We start from the raw sequence: 21,156 nt of genomic DNA, 5'->3' as shown, positions 1-21,156 counted from the left end.
GTACCACAGCCAACATTACCTCCTCGTTACATGGAAGTACAGTCAGAAAGCGTTCTGTTTTCTGCCTTATCGATTACTCATGGTAATCAGGGATAAAAAAAACAAAACACCACTAATACTGTTCATCCTACAAAGTTTCCATATTGGCTTGAGAAAACTGTAGTTCAGTGGTGAACTGTAAACTATAAAAAGCAAAGACATAAATTAACATAATGTATTAGAAAGTATTATTTTCAGTCGCTACTATACTACTGTCAGATGCAGCCAAGTGCAATTAAGTAAACCGGCAATCCATTCAAGGAAGAATGAGTTTCAAGGAAATTAATAACCACAGGGGTTCAGGGGGCCGCAGAGGTCCCCTGGAGACATCCAGGGTTAGAGCCCCTGGTGGGAGTCTGGGGGCAGATGCCCCCAGAAGCAGAAGCATTTTGGCCTTGTAAATATGTACTTAAGGCCAGCTTCCAAGGTGAAAAACGACAAAAAACGTGTTCAAATCTTTCTGCCATAGCATTTCAGAAACACTGCTGATCTTTCCCATTTTTGGTTCATATATTCTTCAAGTGTGTCTGAGCGCTCAGACATAATTCAGTTAAGTGTAATAGAAAGTTTTGATGTCTAAAAAAAAATATATATTAAATATAAAAAAACACCATGACGAAAATGTATGATAATCATTTCCCAAATAACTCTTAATGCAAGACAGATACAGACATGAAATTTTACACACTTACCACAAATTGAGCACTAAACAGTGTGCTATTTTTACAAGAGTGTATTTTGCAGAATTTAATTTTTTTTTATATTCTGAAATTATGACTTTTATGTGACTCTCATAGGGATGTTTACATGTGCTCTAATGTTCCAATAAAATAGCAAAATGTGCCTTTGTTATCAATCATGCAGCACACAAAATTTTATTTGATTTCATTAAATAGTTTTTGAGATGTGTGGGAAATAGTGATGGTATGTGTGTAAAACGCGTTTTAGAGAAAAACGAGTTTAAAGTTTAAGATAACTTTAATATGACTGTTGTGCATGAGTCAGATGAGAATGCCTATTTTTTTTTTGTTCCAATATACACTTTGGGGCAAAAGAAATGCTCACCTTATCTACTCATGGGCCCCAGCAAGGTAAAATTCCCCCCCGATTCTCATTTTGTCCTACTGTCTCATATATGCGCGGATCTTCCTGGCAAACTTTGCGGCGTCAGATGCTTGAATCTGTGCTCCTCTGACACAATTTCTGTCAATTAGCTGGAAACACAGTCTTGCCCATTTGCCTACATCCAGTCCAAGTTTTTCAAACACAGCAAAGCGTCCACATTCTCCATCATTGAAAACAATGGGGGCATCATTTACAGCCAGTCAAATCCTCTTCTTGCCGACAAAGATGGTCTTGGGGCGGCACCGCTGCCATATCACATTGTGAAATGACTCATTTGTATTTTGTGAGCCACCATGTAGACACTTTCTAAGCAGAGAATCCTGTGACAGAGTTGTAGACACTTTCTAAGCAGAGAATCCTGTGACAGAGTTTCAAACACTGGCTGGATGGCATCAGTCACATAATCAGGAAGAGCATTCTTGTCTGGGTCTCCTTTGCCTGTTTCTTCAGTCGCCTGTGATGCCACATAGCCCAGATATCCTGCCTCATCTGGTTAATGTTTCCAACATTGTTCCTTATAGCAGCTCCATAGTGACCCTGCATGTTCAAAATTGCCTTTTTAGTCAACCCCCCCCCCCCCCCCCCCCCCCCCCCCTTTCACTGTTTTGCCATTGCCTGTTCTCATTTACAGTCTGGGCAGAGAAAAGAAAAAACAAACTGTACCAACAGTTTACAATCAATCAAACGAAATCCAGTCAGATCACTGTCACTGTCAAACTCCATTTCTTCTTCTTCTTCTTTCAATTTTGACTCGGACGCAGTCAACTTAGGCTTGCTTTCCTCAGCCGTAGGCTCAGACGAGGTGGAGGGGGTAGCGTGCACATCGCCACCTTCAGCTTCGCTGTCACTGCTTCTCGCTGCCGATGTGGGCTCAGTTTGCTGCTGATAAGTCCCTCTTCTGCCAGTCGGGTTCCCAGTCCGACTCTTCTTCTTGTAGGTCTTCCTTTTCTTCGTCATTCTGGTGTTTACAAATTGTTTTCCCTTCGAAACACGTGTTTTGTTTACAGTTGCTGTGAACGGAAGTGAAAAAACAAAACATGGCACAGCAGAAAGGCTTTGCCAAGCACGGTTTGAAAGCTGCTCTCTGATTGGCTGAAACCAGACCCCTCTGTTCTTTGGCATGCTTAACATCGACCAATGAAAATACGTCTTTCTAACGAGTTCGGCTGTCAAATCAAGCTTGTAGATTTGGTTTCGCTGAGCACAGTGGTCTTTGAATGAATCGTCTGCTACATTCCAAACCGAAGAAATGTACTTTCAAAGTTTATGAATATTTAATGAGCTGCCACAAGGCATTTTTTGACACACCCCTGATGCACATTTAATTAAAATAAAAATATTTAGGTTGTTTTTTGCCGCAAAATTATTGCATAGCGTGATAGTTGAGTGGTTTATGTACTTAACACAGCAAACAACCCAAATAACCAAAAATGTTAAAAAAATGTTATTTTCACCTTGGAAGCTGGCCTTAATCCCCTCTGGTGGGAGAAATTGTGCATGTACAAAAAAAAACACTTTTTTGCGTGAAGTTTTTTTTCAATTTTTTCAATTTGTTTTGTGTGTGCTCTAGTTGGATTGCCTGGTAAAGAAACAAATGAATCAAAAACACAACGTCACGCTCATAAAGATAATTTCCTATGTCATTTTTTGATGTTTTGAGAAAAACGCTAAAAACTTTCTTTGGTTTCTGAACAATATGCCTATCTCATTTTAGTCATAAGTTGCAAACTGCCTATATCGAGCGGTGACAGCTGGACAAACGTGAGATAAAGAGCTAACAGCAACATTTTCAATCAGCAAAACTGCATAACAACCCACAAACAGCTTTTGCATACTTTCACATTCTCAAAACAAGTCTTCCTGTATCATAAAGAAAAAGTGCCTAACTCAAGAAACGAGGTCGGCAATTTTGCTTACGTTACCGTGATAATGGTTTCCGATGGTCTGAGAGTTTGTACTCTCTAACACAGGATAGATACCCTTCCAGTAGCTTCCCCTGAAGTTTCACTACAGAAATGCCTGACACTGAGATAGGTATTTTTTTTATGAGCGTGACGACAAACAAAAAGCTGAGTATAAAACAAACACACAATAGCGTACATAGCTGAGCATACAGATAACACTTTCTCACACACTGTCACACACACAAACACAAACACATTTTTTGCAATTTTTATTTGACTACTTTTTATTCTCACTTCCTTGGAGCAGTGAACACTGTCTTGAAAATGCAACTACACATGTCTTAAAGCAACAATTGTTTTAAGGCTAAATCAGTGTAATAATAAGTGCAGCATCAGCAAAGAACACCTTGATCTATATCTCGCACCCCTAACAGTTTCTTTAATACATACAACATAAATGTGATAGAAAGTTTAAAGCCAGTGGAACGAGTCCTCTGCAAAATAAAGCTTGCAGAAATGTGCACAATGCATTTGTCATTTAAAAATCTTCAAATATATGCATGTATGTACACTTGATGCTAGGCAATGGTGCAAAATACAATATAAAATAGAGAAGATAAAAGTATTAGAGAGAGAGAGAGAGAAACAAAGAAAAACATATCCCACATGAAATGCATAATTCTTTTTCTTTTTGTGACAAATCACAAATCCTCATGATGCACAGTACATTTGACCAAGTAAACCAAATGTCACCACATGAGTTCAGTACTCAAAATCATTACAACAGTCATAATTATTTGTCAGAAAGAGTTGGAGATGCTCATGAAAACATGCCAAAATCTTTCTCTCTGCTCTGATCTTCATACTGGATCAAAGCTAGAAAAAAAGAGCATTATAACTGCAGATCATAGTGACACTTCAAAGCCTGCAAGATCTCATTTTACAAAAAAAGAAGATTAGGAATGCAAAGTAAGTGTTTTGTACAAGAAAAAAAAAATCTTGCTTTACTTTTATGCATGTGAACACTTGAAATACCCCATGGAAAAAAACCAATTAAAGTCAATAAGATCTGTACATATTGGTGAAAATAATTAAGCAAAGTCTAAACAATAAACACTCAGTAATATTGGCATAGTATCAAAGTAATTTGCTCTTATCATAAGTGAAGCCTACCCCGCTCCCTTCTTTATATTAAGTCTTTGCTTTTCTTGGTTTTTCAGTCATACTTTGCCTTTTTCTTGAAAATATTCATTCATTGAACTATCCTGCGCACAGTCTACTTCACTGTGCAATAATTTAAAACAAACAAACGAGAAGAGCGCTGTCAGGTGTTACAAGATCTTTACCTGCAGACACAAGTATGTGCAGTATCTGTCTGCTGCCACAATAAATGGTAAATACAAATTCGAATCATACCTTAGTGAATGAAATAAGGTGAATGGTAACTATCTCACCTGAGTCAAACTGTGTGTGACATGAGCTGCGGATATACCATGCAGTTAACATGCTTTTCAGATGCCCTGTCTCAGAAACAGAAGCTCTTTCTTGTTCAACCTCTTATCTTTTTAATATCACTAGCAGTAGGGACCCGGCTTCAACCAGGTGTTAGCGGAGCCTTTAAGCATTTGTTCCAATAACTTTTGGACATATAAAACACTTTATGACCTCAGAAGCATTTAAAGACACGTTCTACCCACTCACAGTGTCAGTATACATTTATCCAATTCCTGCTTACATGGTTTTTACTGTATGAGTTACCTCCCCGCCCTCAGAAATGTCTAGAACTATGATTCTTAAATGAGCTGACACTCTAAGATATTCTAAATACCCCCCCCTCCCCCCATTGAGGGTCTCCCAATGATGCAAAATCATGCCATCTGGTCTGTCTACTCTTGGGATATCAAAATTGATATCTAGAGCTTTGAATATGCCAGAAAGTATCCCCTAATTGGAGAAAAAAAATCTCATACTTGGGAGTACAATTATGATGACAGAAAAATAGCATAACAAACTCGATGCCGAGATGCAGCTATATCCATCACATATCTTTCTTTCTTTATTTGGTGTTTAACGTCGTTTTCAACCACGAAGGTTATATCGCGACGGGGAAAGGGGGGAGATGGGATAGAGCCACTTGTCAATTGTTTCTTGTTCACAAAACCACTAATCAAAAATTTGCTCCAGGGGCTTGCAACGTAGTACAATATATTACCTTTCTGGGAGAATGCAAGTTTCCAGTACAAAGGACTTAACATTTCTTACATACTGCTTGACTATCTTTCTTTATTTGGTGTTTAACGTAGTTTTCAACCACGAAGGTTATATCGCGACGGGGGAAGGGGGAAGATGGGATAGAGCCACTTGTTAATTGTTTCTTGTTCACAAAAGCACTAATCAGAAAATTGCTCCAGGGGCTTGCAACGTAGTACAATATATGACCTTACTGGGAGAATGCAAGTTTCCAGTACAAAGGACTTAACATTTCTTACATACTGCTTGACTAAAATCTTTACAAACATTGACTTTATTCTATACAAGAAACACTTAACAAGGGTAAAAGGAGAAACAGAATCCGTTAGTCGCCTCTTACGACATGCTGGGGAGCATCGGGTAAATTCTTCCCTCTAACCCGCGGGGGGTTCCATCGCATATGTCTGATGTGAATTGTTCCAATTTTATATACTGGTCAAGAGATCATTCAAAGAGTAAGTGGTGGTCAGCTCATATGCTGAACTTCAATAGACGAATTTTGGAAATAACTCTGTCGGGTTTGTATTGGTTGTGAAAGAGTGAGTACCCTTGCATTTGTGCAGACAAACTTTGCAATGTGCTTCCTGTACACATGGTTGAGACACACCCTCTCGCTAGTGACTGGCCTTTAATGTCACGTGGAAAAGTTTCCCCACGTGACATTATTTCCCACTTGACATTATACAGGTCAGTCACTAGCGAGAGGGTGTGTCTCAACCACGTGTACAGGAAGCACATGGCAAAGTTTGTCTGCGCAAATGCAAGGCACTCATTCTTTCAGAACCTATGCAAACCCAACCAAGTTATTTCCGAAAATCGTTTATTATGAATATGAGTACTTGGTCAACAAGATGCGTGCTTAAAAATGTCCACTGGAAAAAGTACCCAGTGGAAGAAGTGCTCTTATGTACATGGATAAGCACTGGTAATATCTGTTGTCTTCATAACAACGTACATGTAATACAAAAAATACAGAGAATTAATAATACAACTGGAATGTCTTCATGAAGCTTTAACTCTATTGCAAAATGAGAAGAAAAAAAGAACAAAGTCATGGACTAGCATGTTTCTTGAAATCGTTCTGCTTGTGTGAGAACCATACAGCCATAAAACAAGTGTACAAAAGTAAGACTAGTGTTGTAAATCGGTAAAACAATCATAACAAGAACACAAACCTCAATACTGATTGGTGGGTCTTAATGAGAATTGTGATGAGCAATTTCTACAAAACAAGATCAGAGCCAACTTTGCACCCGTACGTGTATTCCTTAAAAAAAAAAAAAGGCATAAAATATGTGGTACAATGTATTGTAAAAACAATTGCACAAAGTGAAAAACAGTGAACAGGTCATTGATATATACATTTCAATATTGTTCTCATACATATTGTTAAAACTATGTATTCTCAGATTCAGCCCACAGTAAATATCCTGTGCAAGAAACAAGAAAACAACAAGAAAACAGCATACTCAATCCAAGTGGAATTTTTTACATTCCGTGTAGTACACATGTATACATTACAAACAAGTGTTTAAATGGGTTGGAGTGCTAGCAAATAATACATATGCAAAACTGCTCAGTGTGAACACAAACCAACAATGCGTTTTTAGAATGGCGTAAGTAACCTGTTTTTAGCTATAAGCTGCAGTTTCAAATGCAGTTATTACTATCATTGCAATGTTTAATCTTCACTTTGCTTCCTGGGTTGTGGACAACCCAGAGCCTCACAAAATTGTCTGTATCTCTATTGGGAGTTTTTGATTAAAACATCATGTAATCTTCAAACACCATAGGACGCTCCCATCGACCAACTTCTGAAGGATTACCTTTGTAAAAAAACACCATAGGACGCTCCCATCGACCAACTTCTGAAGGATTACCTTTGTAAAAAAACACCATAGGACGCTCCCATCGACCAACTTCTGAAGGATTACCTTTGTAATAAAACACCATAGGACGCTCCCATCGACCAAATTCTGAAGGATTACCTTTGTAAAAAAACACCATAGGACACTCCCATCGACCAACTTCTGAAGGATTACCTTTGTAAAAAAAACACCATAGGACGCTCTCATCGACCAACTTCTGAAGGATTACCTTTGTAAAAAAACACCATAGGACGCTCCCATCGACCAACTTCTGAAGGATTACCTTTGTAAACAAACACCATAGGACACTCCCATCGACCAACTTCTGAAGGATTACCTTTGTAAACAAACACCATAGGACGCTCCCATCGACCAACTTCTGAAGGATTACCTTTGTAAAAAAACAAATAAACATTGACGTAATTTAAACTGTCTGGATGATGTGAGTCGTGGGCAACCCATTTGGAATTAAAGAAGGATTATACAATTTTTATTCCTATTTGAATGGCACGGGTCGTGGACAGCCCATACTCCGCAAAGAGGCGGTAAAGAGTTTATCCCTATTCTGATGACATGGGTCATGTACGACCCATACTTTTTATGTTGAATCCTTCTTCTAAAGTATGGGTCATACACAACCCACATCATCCTGATTGTACAGTCAAAAGCGTGATCCTGTGAAGGATAAGCAGTCTAAGCTATGAAAGATTATCACTTGCAGGAAGGCAGATTATCAAATACATTTGCTTGCAGGCATACACCAAATGTATAACATGTCAACATTCAAGCACTTACATTTCACTTCAAAGAGTGTCATCCTTGCAAAAAGCAATACATGTATTTTAAAATGCACCTTTTTAAGAACCTTTTCCAAAAGACATGATTAAAAAGTCAATGCCATATTTCCGAAACGGTTAAGACTCCCAACATCCGCCCATAAAAGATTCAAAAGTTTGTTTCTGACATAATTATATTTACTAAAATGAACATTTACTAGTAAGATAGTCCTAATTGATCAACATTGGGGCAACAATTTCTCAATCAGGAGGTATGACTTCTTACTGTTCAATATTACTTTACTATGCTTCAGTACGTGCATGTGAACCATTTTCACACCATAATATCACCTACTTTTAATATCATCATTTCAAATCCAGACAATTCATGCTGTGGTAAGGGGGCCAACAACAAAACATCACATAAATATCAAGGTCTTAAATTGAACAGATCAGCAATAATATTGCAACAAATACACACAAGCGTTGCCACTCCCAATGGGATTCCCCTCTACCAAGTATTTTACAGTGTTCCACACTGTGGGTTTGCAAATTACTGCTCAACGTCCACGTTTCCCTGATAACACTTTAGAGACACGTTTAGAGTGTACATTAGAGTAGAGAATCACAGAAAATTCTGCTTTTTAATACGACAACACCGTCTGTTCAAAGATATCTAAGACAGGTTGACAGCATTTTGTAAACTTGTTAGGGTTTTCAAATGATCCCCAAAAAGGTAAGAAGATTTATTTATCACAAATGCATTGATCATAACAGAAAGCTTCAATTTTGTTCACAGCATTATTCAGTATCAGAATCACTTGAAACTGTTACCATACCCCTGCTACAATTGATCATTATTTATATGCTTCAACCTATTGTTCACAGCATTTTCAAGAACCAGAATCTGCTTAAACTGATACCATACCCTTGTTATATATATCTGAATATTCATTATGCTTCAACATAGCTAACAAGGAAAAAGAAAAAAAGTACTTCAACCACATTGTTAACACCGATTTTGATTAATATACAACTGTCTAGATCACCCTGCTACAGAATTATCATCACAGTAAATGACAAAAAGTTAATGAATTAATACACTGGAAACAGTTATAACCTATCACAGAAAGATTTTATAAGATTAAAACAATTCAAAGGAACAGAATGTGTGGTATTAGAACAGCATTCCATGCAGATTCAAAACATCAATCTTTGTCACACACACAGCACCATACTTGATCTAACATCCATTTTCATAAAGCACCTTATATGAACAAATAAACCCACATAGATATCATTCATGAAGTTAATCCATGCCTACTTCATCTGAATTGAGTCACATTCAAATTTCTCCCTCAGTACCTGTTCTGAATGTTTTATTACAAACAAAAATGCCTGTAAATCTCAAACTTGAAGATTCAAAAAAGCTTAAAATATCTGGAGAGAAAAATGCAAATCCGACTATTAATATATTTGCAAATTACAATGCATCTAATGTGCACAATACCCATACCATTTTGCACATACCATTTTGTGGTAAAAATGTTCCCTCTATAATGTAGTAACAAATGGATTGTATAACAGAAGTGCTGTGAATAATGTACATACACACAAATGATTTCATACATGTATAAGAGAAGCAGTAAACATCAATAAGAACAATACTTCAATCATTGAAAATAAACAAATGTGTTCAACAAATGTGTTCAATCTCACAGAACGTCATGTATCTTGTGCAGAATTGCAGACAAAAATAGTATGCAATGACATGGAAAAGCATAGATGTGATTTTTCTTCTTAATAAGCTAAATCAAATACTATAGCAAAACTGTTCTTTATAAATGCAGCAAAACTCAGAAACAGCATACATTTTCTATTTACATGATACAGATTGCATAAAAATGTACACAATTCAAACCTGGCAGCATGAGTGCAGATCACAATGCCAAAATATAAATATCAGAAGCGTGGGACTCTTTCAGGACATTGCTTTTACATTTGAACTGAGACGTATTAACAAATCAGATGTGTGAACTGTAAGCGGATACCACTCTAAATAAAATATAACCACTAGAAATCTCCACACCCTTATCCTGCATATTTTCTTAAACATATTACAACACACACAATCCTAAATGAAAGACATAATAATAACATGCGTTGAAAAAAACACCTGAATGAAAACATTCAACAAAGATGCAGTATGAACTCAAATTTTTGGATTTTCTGTACAGATACTCACTTGTTGTGTTCCTGTTTTTCTGATCAGTTCAATGTTAAGAAATGTACAAGTGCTGGAATAAATCATAAGCGTTGATATTCGTAAGACCTGTTGGGTTGACAACTGATTGTATCATTCCTATTTATCACATCCCCACTTGGTGAACAGTTCTTGGGAATTGTGCATGATAATATCTTTTCCTTTTGAACATCAACATTTAAAATGATTACAACATGCCAATCTACTCTGGTGATAGAATTTGGTAATCACAGCTTCATGATCTATCTTTTGTTTGTTCTTCCTTCTTTTTTTCTTTAACCCTTCTTTTCAAGTTTCCCCAGAATTATTTCTCTAGGATATCTGCTTTTCTCCCGTAAGCTGACAGCAGAATAAAATAAAAATTTACAACCTAGCAGAATACAAATTACAAATCCTCATGTACCATACTTTCGGGACTGTAAGGTGCAACTTTTTTCCTCAACTTGAACCCATCCGCCCTATTAACCGGTATCGCCTTATGTAAGGCCAAAGACAAGTACACATGTACCCACATCGCTATACAAAGAAACATAACACTCCTTCTCTTGTGATATGTATGTTTCTGCTACTATCACCCTGGCAAAGTTTCCTCTCAAACATCAAAGCAGTCAGTCTCATAGGTCAAACTTGGTCATGGACCCTGGGTAAGGTCAGTGTCTGTAAACTGGGGCAGGTAGCTGGTCTCAGCTGAAAAGTATGGGTCATTGACCCGAGGTCACCAGGCCAACCAGCTATTACAATGCACCTGCCTTTGATCTTACCGCACATCGGGAGCAAAAATAGTTCCACTCTGTATCCTTCCTTTGATGTGCGGCCAGGCCAAAACACCGGAAGCGACTATTGTGTGAATTTTTCTCAATTTTACCTTAAAACTGGGGGCTGTGTGCCTTATAGTCCTGAAAATACGGTAAGTAGAAACAAATAAAGTGCCTCTCAGACTTATGCTACAAACCAAAAGAAGAAAATCCAGTTGATAGCAGTCTGTGTTTTCATATATCTTTGATATGTTTACATTTAATAACATTAACAAATGTGATTGTCAATTCATGGGAAAAGTCTTAATCTCCACAGTGATTCGCTTAAAAATGAGATATCACTTTTTAAATTTCAAGCAAGAAAGGAATGTCCTCATACTGCCTCTCAAAAGTATATGAAGTATCATTTCAAATATCTCTTGCCATAATTTAGGTGCTTGTGATCAAAGAAATCTGGTGAAGAGTCAAGACAAATGCACCAAACATGAAAACGTTCTGTCCACTTTACTTTTCTTATGGTCTTCAAGTCCTGTATTCAGATGAGTACCTGCCATAATCTAGGACATAAGTCCAGGTATTATTCAAATCATGATCAGCTGCTTGTATTACATGAAAGCCATTTCTTCAATAACAGTGACATCAACGCTTATATGAGATTCAAACAAGGACATTTAAAAAACAAAACAAAACTAGTCAGGATCAAGAACCCCCATAATTCATTCTGAACTTGATACAAGGCAGTGAACTCGGATTAAGCAGCTGAGTGCTCTTACAAAGTTTTTTTTGTTTTTTGTGTGTCCAGGAACAATTGACAATCATGGCACAAATCCCTGGATAAACCCTCATAATGCATGCTATCGTCAACCCAGCTTGAACACTGTCTTAAAACACATTTCGATTGGAACCAGTGATTTTGGAAGCTTTAACACTAGTTCATACAGCAATCACAACGAAGCTTGCCACTGTGTGCTGTGCAGATAAGAGACACAGTCAATAAAAAGCATATTCATTGCAAAGTTGATGTTTCTTCTATGCATTGCAGGCATAAGAATCACAAAATGTCAATGACCTGTACAAAAATGGTCACTATTTGCATGAAGCCCAAAGCAAATAGAAAGCGCTGTTTTAAGAATAAGGAAGTGCAGCTCAGGCTATCCCGGTTTTTTTCTTCAAATCATACCAATAAGGTTTCCAGTTTCAGCAGATATGGGATAATTACTAAAAGATGACTTTTTTTTACAATTAATTCAAGTAGAAAAAAAATCAACCTCAAGAAGAAAATTTTAAAAAAGCAGCTCATCACAAGAGCTGCAAATTCAAGCTGTTTTCATTTCTTAAATCCCTTCTGAGCTATTTCCAAGTTCATACCCTCATAGCCTCTCAGTTGAGGTGGACATAACATCAGCACCACAGATAAAGCTCATTTTGTTTAAAACACTCACCCTATCTCATTTCAAGTTCCTCACTTTATAAACACTTCTTGTCAGACACTGACAAGCCACATCTGGCCCAACAAGAGGCACTGCCATATCATATTATTCACATATGATCAACAAACAAAAGGAATGGCTACGGTTCAAGCATGCAGCAGTGGAATGCTCCTGAAGCTTTCTCCAAAGCATCAGCAGTTGTGTCTACATTTACAGTGAGTTCATGCAACAAGAGTGACAGAAACTGCTTGAGCGACTGCAGAGCTAACCTTTCCTTAATTAGAACAAATGAACTAACAAGAGGGGTGTGAGAGTGACCCCAGCAAAATTCTACTCCTCCATAACCCCGCAAAAATGCAGTTAATCTGTACAGAGGTGAAAAACAGCAGGAGACCGTCTTCTGTCCAATCTACAGTCAGTAGGACAGGGCGCAGTTTAAGGTCTCCCTCCTTCATGCCTTTCCCTGGAGAGGGTAAACTCAAGACATCTCCATGGAAGATTCCTCTCCTTCAACCCTCTTGGCCAGAGAAGACACCATGGCTGTGGAACGCTAACGACACACGCATCATTCCGAGCCTTCCCAGGGGGCCACTACGTTGGTTTTGCTGGGGACCGATAGCGCCAGACAGGAAGACTGCTCGCCACGAGCAGAGCCATCAAGGTTGAGAGACATGTGCTTGGGTACCTCCAGCTGCAGTTGGCGGTTCTTCCGCGGACTCTCTCCCCTCGTGGAGGATGCCCTCTCGTGGCGGCGGGACAGGTTTGGAGATGTGTCACTGTTCAGGAAAAAAGAGAGAGAGAGAAATGAATAAACATGTACATTAAACTGTCTACACGCCACCCTTATAACTTGTAAGCAGAATGTATAAACTGTTTTAAGACGTTTTTATGTTTGCATCTTTTTTTATTTTCCCTTGCTCTTTACTTTTATTTTCGTCGGGATGTAACTTTTATTCTTTTTTGCATTTTCTTCAGAAGCGGAAGGTAAAACCTACACTTGCTTTTTAAGAGGGTCAATGATGATAAGGCATGATGTGTAAAGCTTCAAAAGTGATACATGTTTCAAGTATAAGTGTCTACTTTAGGTGATGTAAAAGAGTTAGTCTTCTCAAATGAAAGCACTATCTTTTGATGCGCTCAGCAACCCTTCTATCTGTATTTTGGTTCACTTCTTGGGTGTGAGAATAGAAAATGGTCACCCTTCTATCTGTATTTTGGTTCACTTCTTGGGTGTGAGAATAGAAAATGGTCACCCTTCTATCTGTATTTTGGTTCACTTCTTGGGTGTGAGAATAGAAAATGGTCACCCTTCTATCTGTATTTTGGTTCACTTCTTGGGTGTGAGAATAGAAAATGGTCAAAAACGAGGAAATAAGGTCTTCCAAATCAAACTGTCCAAATGTTGGACAGTTTTTGTTAACAGCTTTTCTTAGCCCAGAATTAAAAGAAGGTAACGCAGAGATTCATGCAAGAGCAGAGTTGCTCTTCATTCAAAACTAGTAAATTTTAAACATTTTCCTTATGCAAAAAATGTTAACCCAAAGGAGGTTCAAAAGTAGGTAGCCCTTTAAAAGGAGGAAGATTCTCATGCCAGACTATTTTGTTTGTTTGTTTATTTGTTGCTTAACGTCCAGCCGACTACGCAGAGCCATATCAGGACGAGGAAGGGGGGGATGAAGGGGGCCACTTGTCAAGCGATTCCTGTTTACAAATGCACTAACCCATTACTTGTGTCCCAGCAGGCTTTAGTAAAACTAAATTAATACCTACTGGAAGATTACCAGTTTCCAGTATGTTAAAATAGGCTTAACCTATCTACTGCTGGACTTACATCAGAACACTAACAGATTAAACTATACATGAATCGCGAGACAAGCGGCAAGAGAAGAGATTTTTGGAAAAAATACAGGTGAATGAGCAAGAAGGCAGAAAAAAGAAAAGAATTCATGAAGAAAAAGAGAGCATGACAGGAAAGAGGAACCAAAAATCTACCTAACAGCAAACTAGAAAGCTCCTGCGGTTCCAAAAACAGGAGGGGCCTTTAATTTCATAACCGCAGTGCCCCACTGCGGGATGCCAGACTATTATCAGTGTAGAATAACACGTTGAAGAATATTTAGCTGCAGTTGCAAACAGATCACCGAGTACTTGAATCTACTGAGCTGTCGTGTGAGCACTATATATATATACAGCCTGTTCCAAAAGGACCAACCTGTTTGCAAAATCAAAGTGCAAAATTTATTTTGCAAATAATATTTCATGAAGTTACATACGTCACGACATAGGGACAACTCAAGTTTCAACTGAGCTGGCAATACAGTAGAAAATAGCAGTGACTTCTTCAGCTGGACTGACGGCAGAATGCCTCGTTTGTCTAAAAATGAAAGAGAGCGTGCTATTGGCATGCTTGCCGCTGGCCAAACGGCCCAAGCAGTCAGTCAGGTCATGAATGTTCACAAATCTACCATTTCTCGTCTAGTCATTCGGTTGAGGGTGACAGGTAGCACAGATGATACTCCCAGGTCAGGACGGCCTTCCGCCCTCAATGCTCGACAAGAACGCTATATTGTGCGAAGTTACCGCCAAAATCCCTTCCAAAGTGCAATTGTCATTGTTTTCCACTTTTATTGTTAAACCTGTTTTGTTCCACATGTTGTGATTTAGAAATGTACCAAAAATGAAATATGTAACTTCATGAAATATTATTTGCGAAATAAATTTTGCACTTTGATTTTGGAAACAGGTTGGTTGCGTTTCTTTTGGAACAGGCTGTATATATATATATATAGTCAAACATCTTCATATCTGCGGAAAAATGTGCAGCAGATTGTACAAGTTAAATAGACAATATTCGGAAATAACTTGGTCGGGGTTTGTAGTGGCTGTAGCGAGTTGAGCCTTTTAAGTCCTTGCAAAAATCTGAAAAAATCGGGTCTTAAAAAGGAGGGAGTTTTAAAATGGGGGTAATTTTACAGAGGCTATAAACAGAAAGTCTGAGAAAACAAGGTCTTAAAAAGGAGGGGGTCTTAAAAGGGGGGGTTCCACTGTAATTCACTCCGAGGTGTATGTTATGCAATGTCCACTCGATGTGCCCTTTCCTTTCAAAAATATGCACATGTGAGCCACAATTTGGCACCGAATACCTCCAATGATCACTGAGCACACATATTTTCCCTAACTTATGTAACCTCAAGCAAAACTCATGTGACTCCAAGCCAAACACATCAATGAACCCTATAGCCCGGTGAACTCGGATGTGCATATTGATGGGAAGAAAAGGGACTGTTATTGAGCGGACACCACTCAGCACACACATCTTAGTGAATCACTCGCTGCGATCGCTGTTTTATTCCCCTTGGCAGCATGTTATAGTTTACCTCACTCTCAGGGGTGTGCAACTCTTCCACAGTGCATGAAAATCCTGACAGAGTTATTTCCAGAAACAATTGACTGGGATGGAGGAGAGTGTAGGCTATTCTAAACTGCTTTTCCCTTGTTCAATAACAATTGCAAGGAATAACAATTTTAAGGCAAATGCTACATTCAGCAGTTTAAGTGGTGAAGTGTCTTCAGACACGTGCCTTTCTTTTGTAGCATAAGCATCATGCATCTTTGCCTTGTGCCCCAAAGCATGCTAAACAACCATTACCATCAATTGTGGCCCTTTCTCTTTATTTCCTTGCAGCTATTTTTCCTATTTTTCATTTTGCTAAACTGAATACAGCAAGGCGTATGTAATTCTGCGTATGTGTTTCTGCGTGTGTGTATGTGCACAATCATGCGTGTGTGTGCCAGCATGTGCGCACACAGGCGAGCATGTGCGCAGTCTGAATATGCACGAGGTACACAATTGAATTCTGGGCTAAAGTCCAATCTGTCTGTAATCACTCTTAGTTGCAGCAGTTTTGAAAGGTTTTGGCTGCGAGCATCACAATGTCAATGGTACAATTTTACATCAAGTACAAAGAAATATTTACAAAATCACAAAGTTTATCTGTTCAAAGATTTCTGAACAGCACATGTGAAAGCAGGCAGTGTGACTCATGGTGAATAGCTAGCTAGCTAGCAGGCAGGAAAACTACAGCAATGTAAAAAAAATAGAGAAGAAAAAACTTGCAAAGACACACGCTTGGAAAGATACTGAAATGTTTTACATTCTTGTTTCAGCTGAATGCTGTTTAAGGCCATTGTTAACCTTGGTTCACAACATTATCTCCACAAAAGTTTCACAAGGACAACTGTACACTGTAATTCTCTCTGCTTTTGATTAAAACAAATTTCAGTCGTCCTAATACTAACCGATTATTTAGAAACGATAAAGTAACTCCTCGACTTTTTACCTGAACAGACAGATTTCAAAATGCATTCCATGGCATGCAACTGCTGTCAAATGCCAAGCGAAAAAATATTTTGGCACATATTTACAAAGACTTACCTTCCAATATTCCTCAAACCTGGGCAAATCACTGAAATCAGTAATAGGTTCCAAATGTGGGATTTGACTACGACCTTCTCGGGGCCAAAAATTGAAGGAGAGATCGACTGTACAAGAATGATCACATGTTTATATGTACAGAAAATTCTGCATTTTCACATGTTGTCTGTCTGCTGGGTTTTTTTTTGTCAAAGCGTTGTCCACTTTCCTTAAACAACTTTTTTTTCACAAACTAATCCAGATACAATTCGGCTAACCTCCCTGCCTACACAGTCTGAATGAATCTCAAGGTGTTTGCTCCTCTTTCAATATATGATGCCGCTTCCATGGGACCATTACTGCAGATTGCCCCTTCAGTTATTTCTTTGTTGGTAGAGTTTTCATTCCCTGCCATCCATGTGCCTTTTGCGTCTGCAGTGTTATATTCTGTGAAGCTGTTCTTGAGTTATGTTTAAACTTGGTCAGAAAATCCTCAAAAAACAGCACCAGTTTCATAATCATAAAACACATTTTGCCTTTATTATCAATGTGGAGGTGCACAATACTGTGCCCAAAAAATGAGGACACAAGTCCCAAAAACTAAAAGTGTTTTAAATTCAGTAAAATTTGTCTCTGTACAAGTGTCGACATGTCTTCAAATGATACTGCAAGTAAAAAGTTCTTTTTCACAAATAGTTGTTAGATGCGGCAGAGCAAAACTGGGGTGTCTGAAGTGATGTAAGTTACATGGTGTTTTTACTCTCAAATATCACACAACAGAGTGTATATTTTAGGAGAGTAATTTTGCCTGTATAATGTGTGCCCCAGGATCTCCAGAAATGACCCAAGATACTTTTGATAGGCTATATATTATTCAAGTATTTCAGTCCTTACAGAATAGACACCGCAACTTACGTCACATGTACCTACAGTTTTATTGAAGCATGAAAACTTAAATAAAAAGAAAACATACCAGTAACCACGTTAGGTACGTTTATATCTATAAAATCAATATTTCGGCACGTTACTGCCTCCTTCGGGATGGTAAGCTTATGAAAAAGTTTTAAGCATGAAAACTGTCACAAAGTGAGATTTTCTTGCATTCAGCTCATGAAATATGAGTGTTTTGTACCAGTTTTTATCAAAACAACATTAGAATAACACCATTTTAATCAATGTTCAAAAAGTGAATGATTTTTTTTAATGCGGTTTGTAAGGTTCGCTGGACACCAAATATTGACTCCACATTTACGTCATAATGAATTTAAAACATCGCTAACAATCCTAAAATCAACTTTAAAGAGTGAACGCGAAAATGTTTCTGGGTGAATGTTAGCTTGGTAAAGGGAATTTTGGGAAAAGTGAAGATTGGCTACAGATGTTGTGGGTATTTTCTAACGTTGTGTACACCAATCATTGCACTTTATGCCCACCAGTGCGGCTCTTGAACGGGCAAAACGTGGTGTTCATAAGTTACACATGGACACAAAATGCAGAAAAATGATCACATTCCGCATCTGTTGACAAGTGTGCCATACTAATTGAGTTTTCCCTTATTTCGTTGTTGTTGCTGATCAAACAATTTTATTTGTTGTGAAAAGACAACTGGAAAATGATATTCTGTTTATGCAGGTAGGGCAGAAAGATTGTGATGATTTTGGTTACCAAACATAACTTACGCAACATGGATTTCGGGTCCCTGCTTACAATTAGCAGTGCTTGAGAAAGGCATATTAAGTACTTGCACATATTGAATGGTATCTTCTGCAATTAAGCCAGGGATTTTTGGCCCTGTAGATTTTTTAAAAACCTGCCTTTTAGTTATTTGAAGAAGGTATCCACTGCATGTCCTCGATTTGGCCAACCTTTGTCCACAAAAAAATAATGTTAAATTACACGACTCAATCAAGTGTTCACAACTACTGTGAAAGAAATGGTCATTATCCGACCAATATTTAACCATGAATTTCAAGGTCTAAAGTTTTATATTTTGTTGTCAAAAATACCCTTGAAAGAACATGCCCCTTCAGCTGCCATGTTTGGCCCAGTATTGTGCACCTCCACTATCATTAATAACCGGTCTGGGCCCAAAAGCAGCATTCATGTTTTTTTTATTTAATTGCGAGCAGTCAATAGGAAACATTATTTTGTATGCTCACAGTGCTCATTAAACGAAGAACAAACCAGCAGTTTGCAACATAATATCTATGCATTTCTAACATAAACGGCACAGAGGTGAGTGTTCCACACAACACTGTGAACAATTACCAGCTAACAGTAATGCAAGTGAACAATTCTGAAGGGCGCAAGGGAAAGTTCTGCAAACTGTTGCAGCAAAGTTGAGGAAAATCCACAAAACCCCATGGATACAACAAAGCTTGCAGCACAAAGTGGTAGACTTGTCACTGAGATCTCTGTTCAACACTACGAACGACAAAACAGCAACTGTCCAGACAAAACGCATCCAAAACAACGGTCAAGGCCAGATCAGTGACAAAGGAAAACAGCAGCACATATATAACAACTTTTCAACGCAAAGAACTAACGTAATTTCGGGACAAGGCATGATTTTTTCCCCTCAACTTTGACCCTTGTGTCTTTTTTTTCTGGTAACATCTTGTGTATGGCAAAAAACAAACTTTTTTGGCAGGACAATCAGCAGTGTTGTTGTGAAAATGTAGGAGATTTGCTGCAGTACACCTGCACACAATTTGCTATGGAGATTTGAAACTTCTTTTGTACATTTCTTCAACCATGACCTTGACACAGTTTCCTGGAACTATCCGTCTGGGCCATCAGAGGTGCCAGTTAACCATCAATGACAGTCTGCGTACCATTACACTCTTCTACTCTGTACTTCATTTTGCTTGCGCCTATCACTCAGAAAGTGTCTAATCCACAGATCGTTTTTATCTTGATGCCTTGTGTAGCTAAGCGCTTCGTCCTCCCAGGTCTACGATACAAGTAAAAGGAATGAATTGGGTATGTGAAGGTATGAGCTTTAGGTTCTCAATAGTCCCACCAGGTCAACACGCTGAACAAGGGATGAATCAGCAAAGAGATCAGAAATCTAGCACACGTCTGGGAAATGCAGTCCAACCGAATAGTTCTTTATGCCTCATAAATGGGATCAACAATAACAGGCTTCACAGAGGGATAGACATCACCATCAAAACAGCGGAACAAGGGCAAACGACAAATAAACTACAAGCTGCAAATGTCAGCACAAAGGTTGCCGACGCGATACGCTGCATCGATTTCAACAACCTTCAATGACAAGTGGGTGGCTGGGCGGGTGCAGGCAGGTATCAGCTTGACAACAACACTGCGTGAAACCATGTGGGTGAAAGCTACAACAACAAAAGCACATCTTACCACCTTGTTAGACTGCTGTCCGAAGAGTTTACATCACGCCTGAAACATACACAAAAAACAAACAGCACGTGAGATATTGCTGAACCCAAATGAAGTATCCAACAAGAAGGGCAAAGCCCATACGACTCACATGCTTGACCTTGACCTTTACATGACCTTGACCTTCAGCTAAACCTAGCAATGACATACACTAAGAACTGCTTTACACATTTTTCCTACCAAAATACATGTGACCTTGACCCAAGGTCAAGGTCATCCAAGGTCATGCAACACAAAGCTGTTATTGGCTCTTTCTACCATGAGATATGGTCACTTTTAGTGGTTCACTACCTTATTTTGGTCACATTTCATAAGGGTCAAAGTGACCTTGACCATATGTGACCAAATGTGTCTCATGATGAAAGCATAACATGTGCCCCACATAATTTTTAAGTTTGAAACAGTTATCTTCCATAGTTCAGGGTCAAGGTCACTTCAAAATATGTATACAATCCAACTTTGAAGAGCTCCTGTGACCTTGACCTTGAAGCAAGGTAAACCAAACTGGTATCAAAAGATGGGGCTTACTTTGCCCTATATATCATATATAGGTGAGGTAATAAATCTCAAAAACTTCAGAGAAAATGGGAAAAATAGCTGTTTTTTAGACAACATTTATGGCCCCTGCGACCTTGACCTTGAAGCAAGGTCAAGATGCTATGTATGTTTTTTGGGGCCTTGTCATCATACACCATCTTGCCAAATTTGGTACTGATAGACTGAATAGTGTCCAAGAAATATCAACGTTAAAGTTTTCGGACGGACGGACGGACGGACGGACGGACGGGGGGGACGGACGGACGGACGACTCGGGTGAGTACATAGACTCACTTTTGCTTCGCATGTGAGTCAAAAAACTGAAAGGCAAACAGAGAGGAAAAAAACACAGGCAAATAAGAAGATGATGATACAGATGTA

The 21,156-nt window shown here is 38.5% G+C and overlaps 1 protein-coding gene across 3 annotated transcripts in view; it reads right to left on the bottom strand.

Moving 5' to 3' along the window:
- Window positions 1–3,322: 3,322 nt before the first annotated feature.
- Window positions 3,323–21,156, bottom strand: part of LOC138959237 (regulator of G-protein signaling 7-like) — a 59,675-nt gene continuing 41,841 nt past the window's right edge. For 2 of the 3 annotated variants that reach the window (XM_070330635.1, XM_070330636.1), the window contains exons 14-15: window positions 20,200–20,238; window positions 3,323–13,186 (exon numbers count right to left, since the gene is read on the bottom strand). In XM_070330635.1, the coding sequence (XP_070186736.1) occupies window positions 12,976–13,186; window positions 20,200–20,238 (250 nt within the window). In that variant the 3' untranslated portion in view covers window positions 3,323–12,975. Of the gene's footprint in view, window positions 13,187–16,845; window positions 16,877–20,199; window positions 20,239–21,156 lie in introns of all 3 variants that reach the window. The other variant, XM_070330638.1, reaches the window with a different exon arrangement.

The sequence above is a fragment of the Littorina saxatilis genome, linkage group LG2, assembly GCF_037325665.1.
Source record: "Littorina saxatilis isolate snail1 linkage group LG2, US_GU_Lsax_2.0, whole genome shotgun sequence".
Classification (NCBI taxonomy): Eukaryota; Metazoa; Mollusca; class Gastropoda; order Littorinimorpha; family Littorinidae; genus Littorina; species Littorina saxatilis.
The sequence above is the reverse complement of the archived record's forward strand: the minus strand, read 5'-3'. Positions and strand labels throughout refer to the sequence as shown.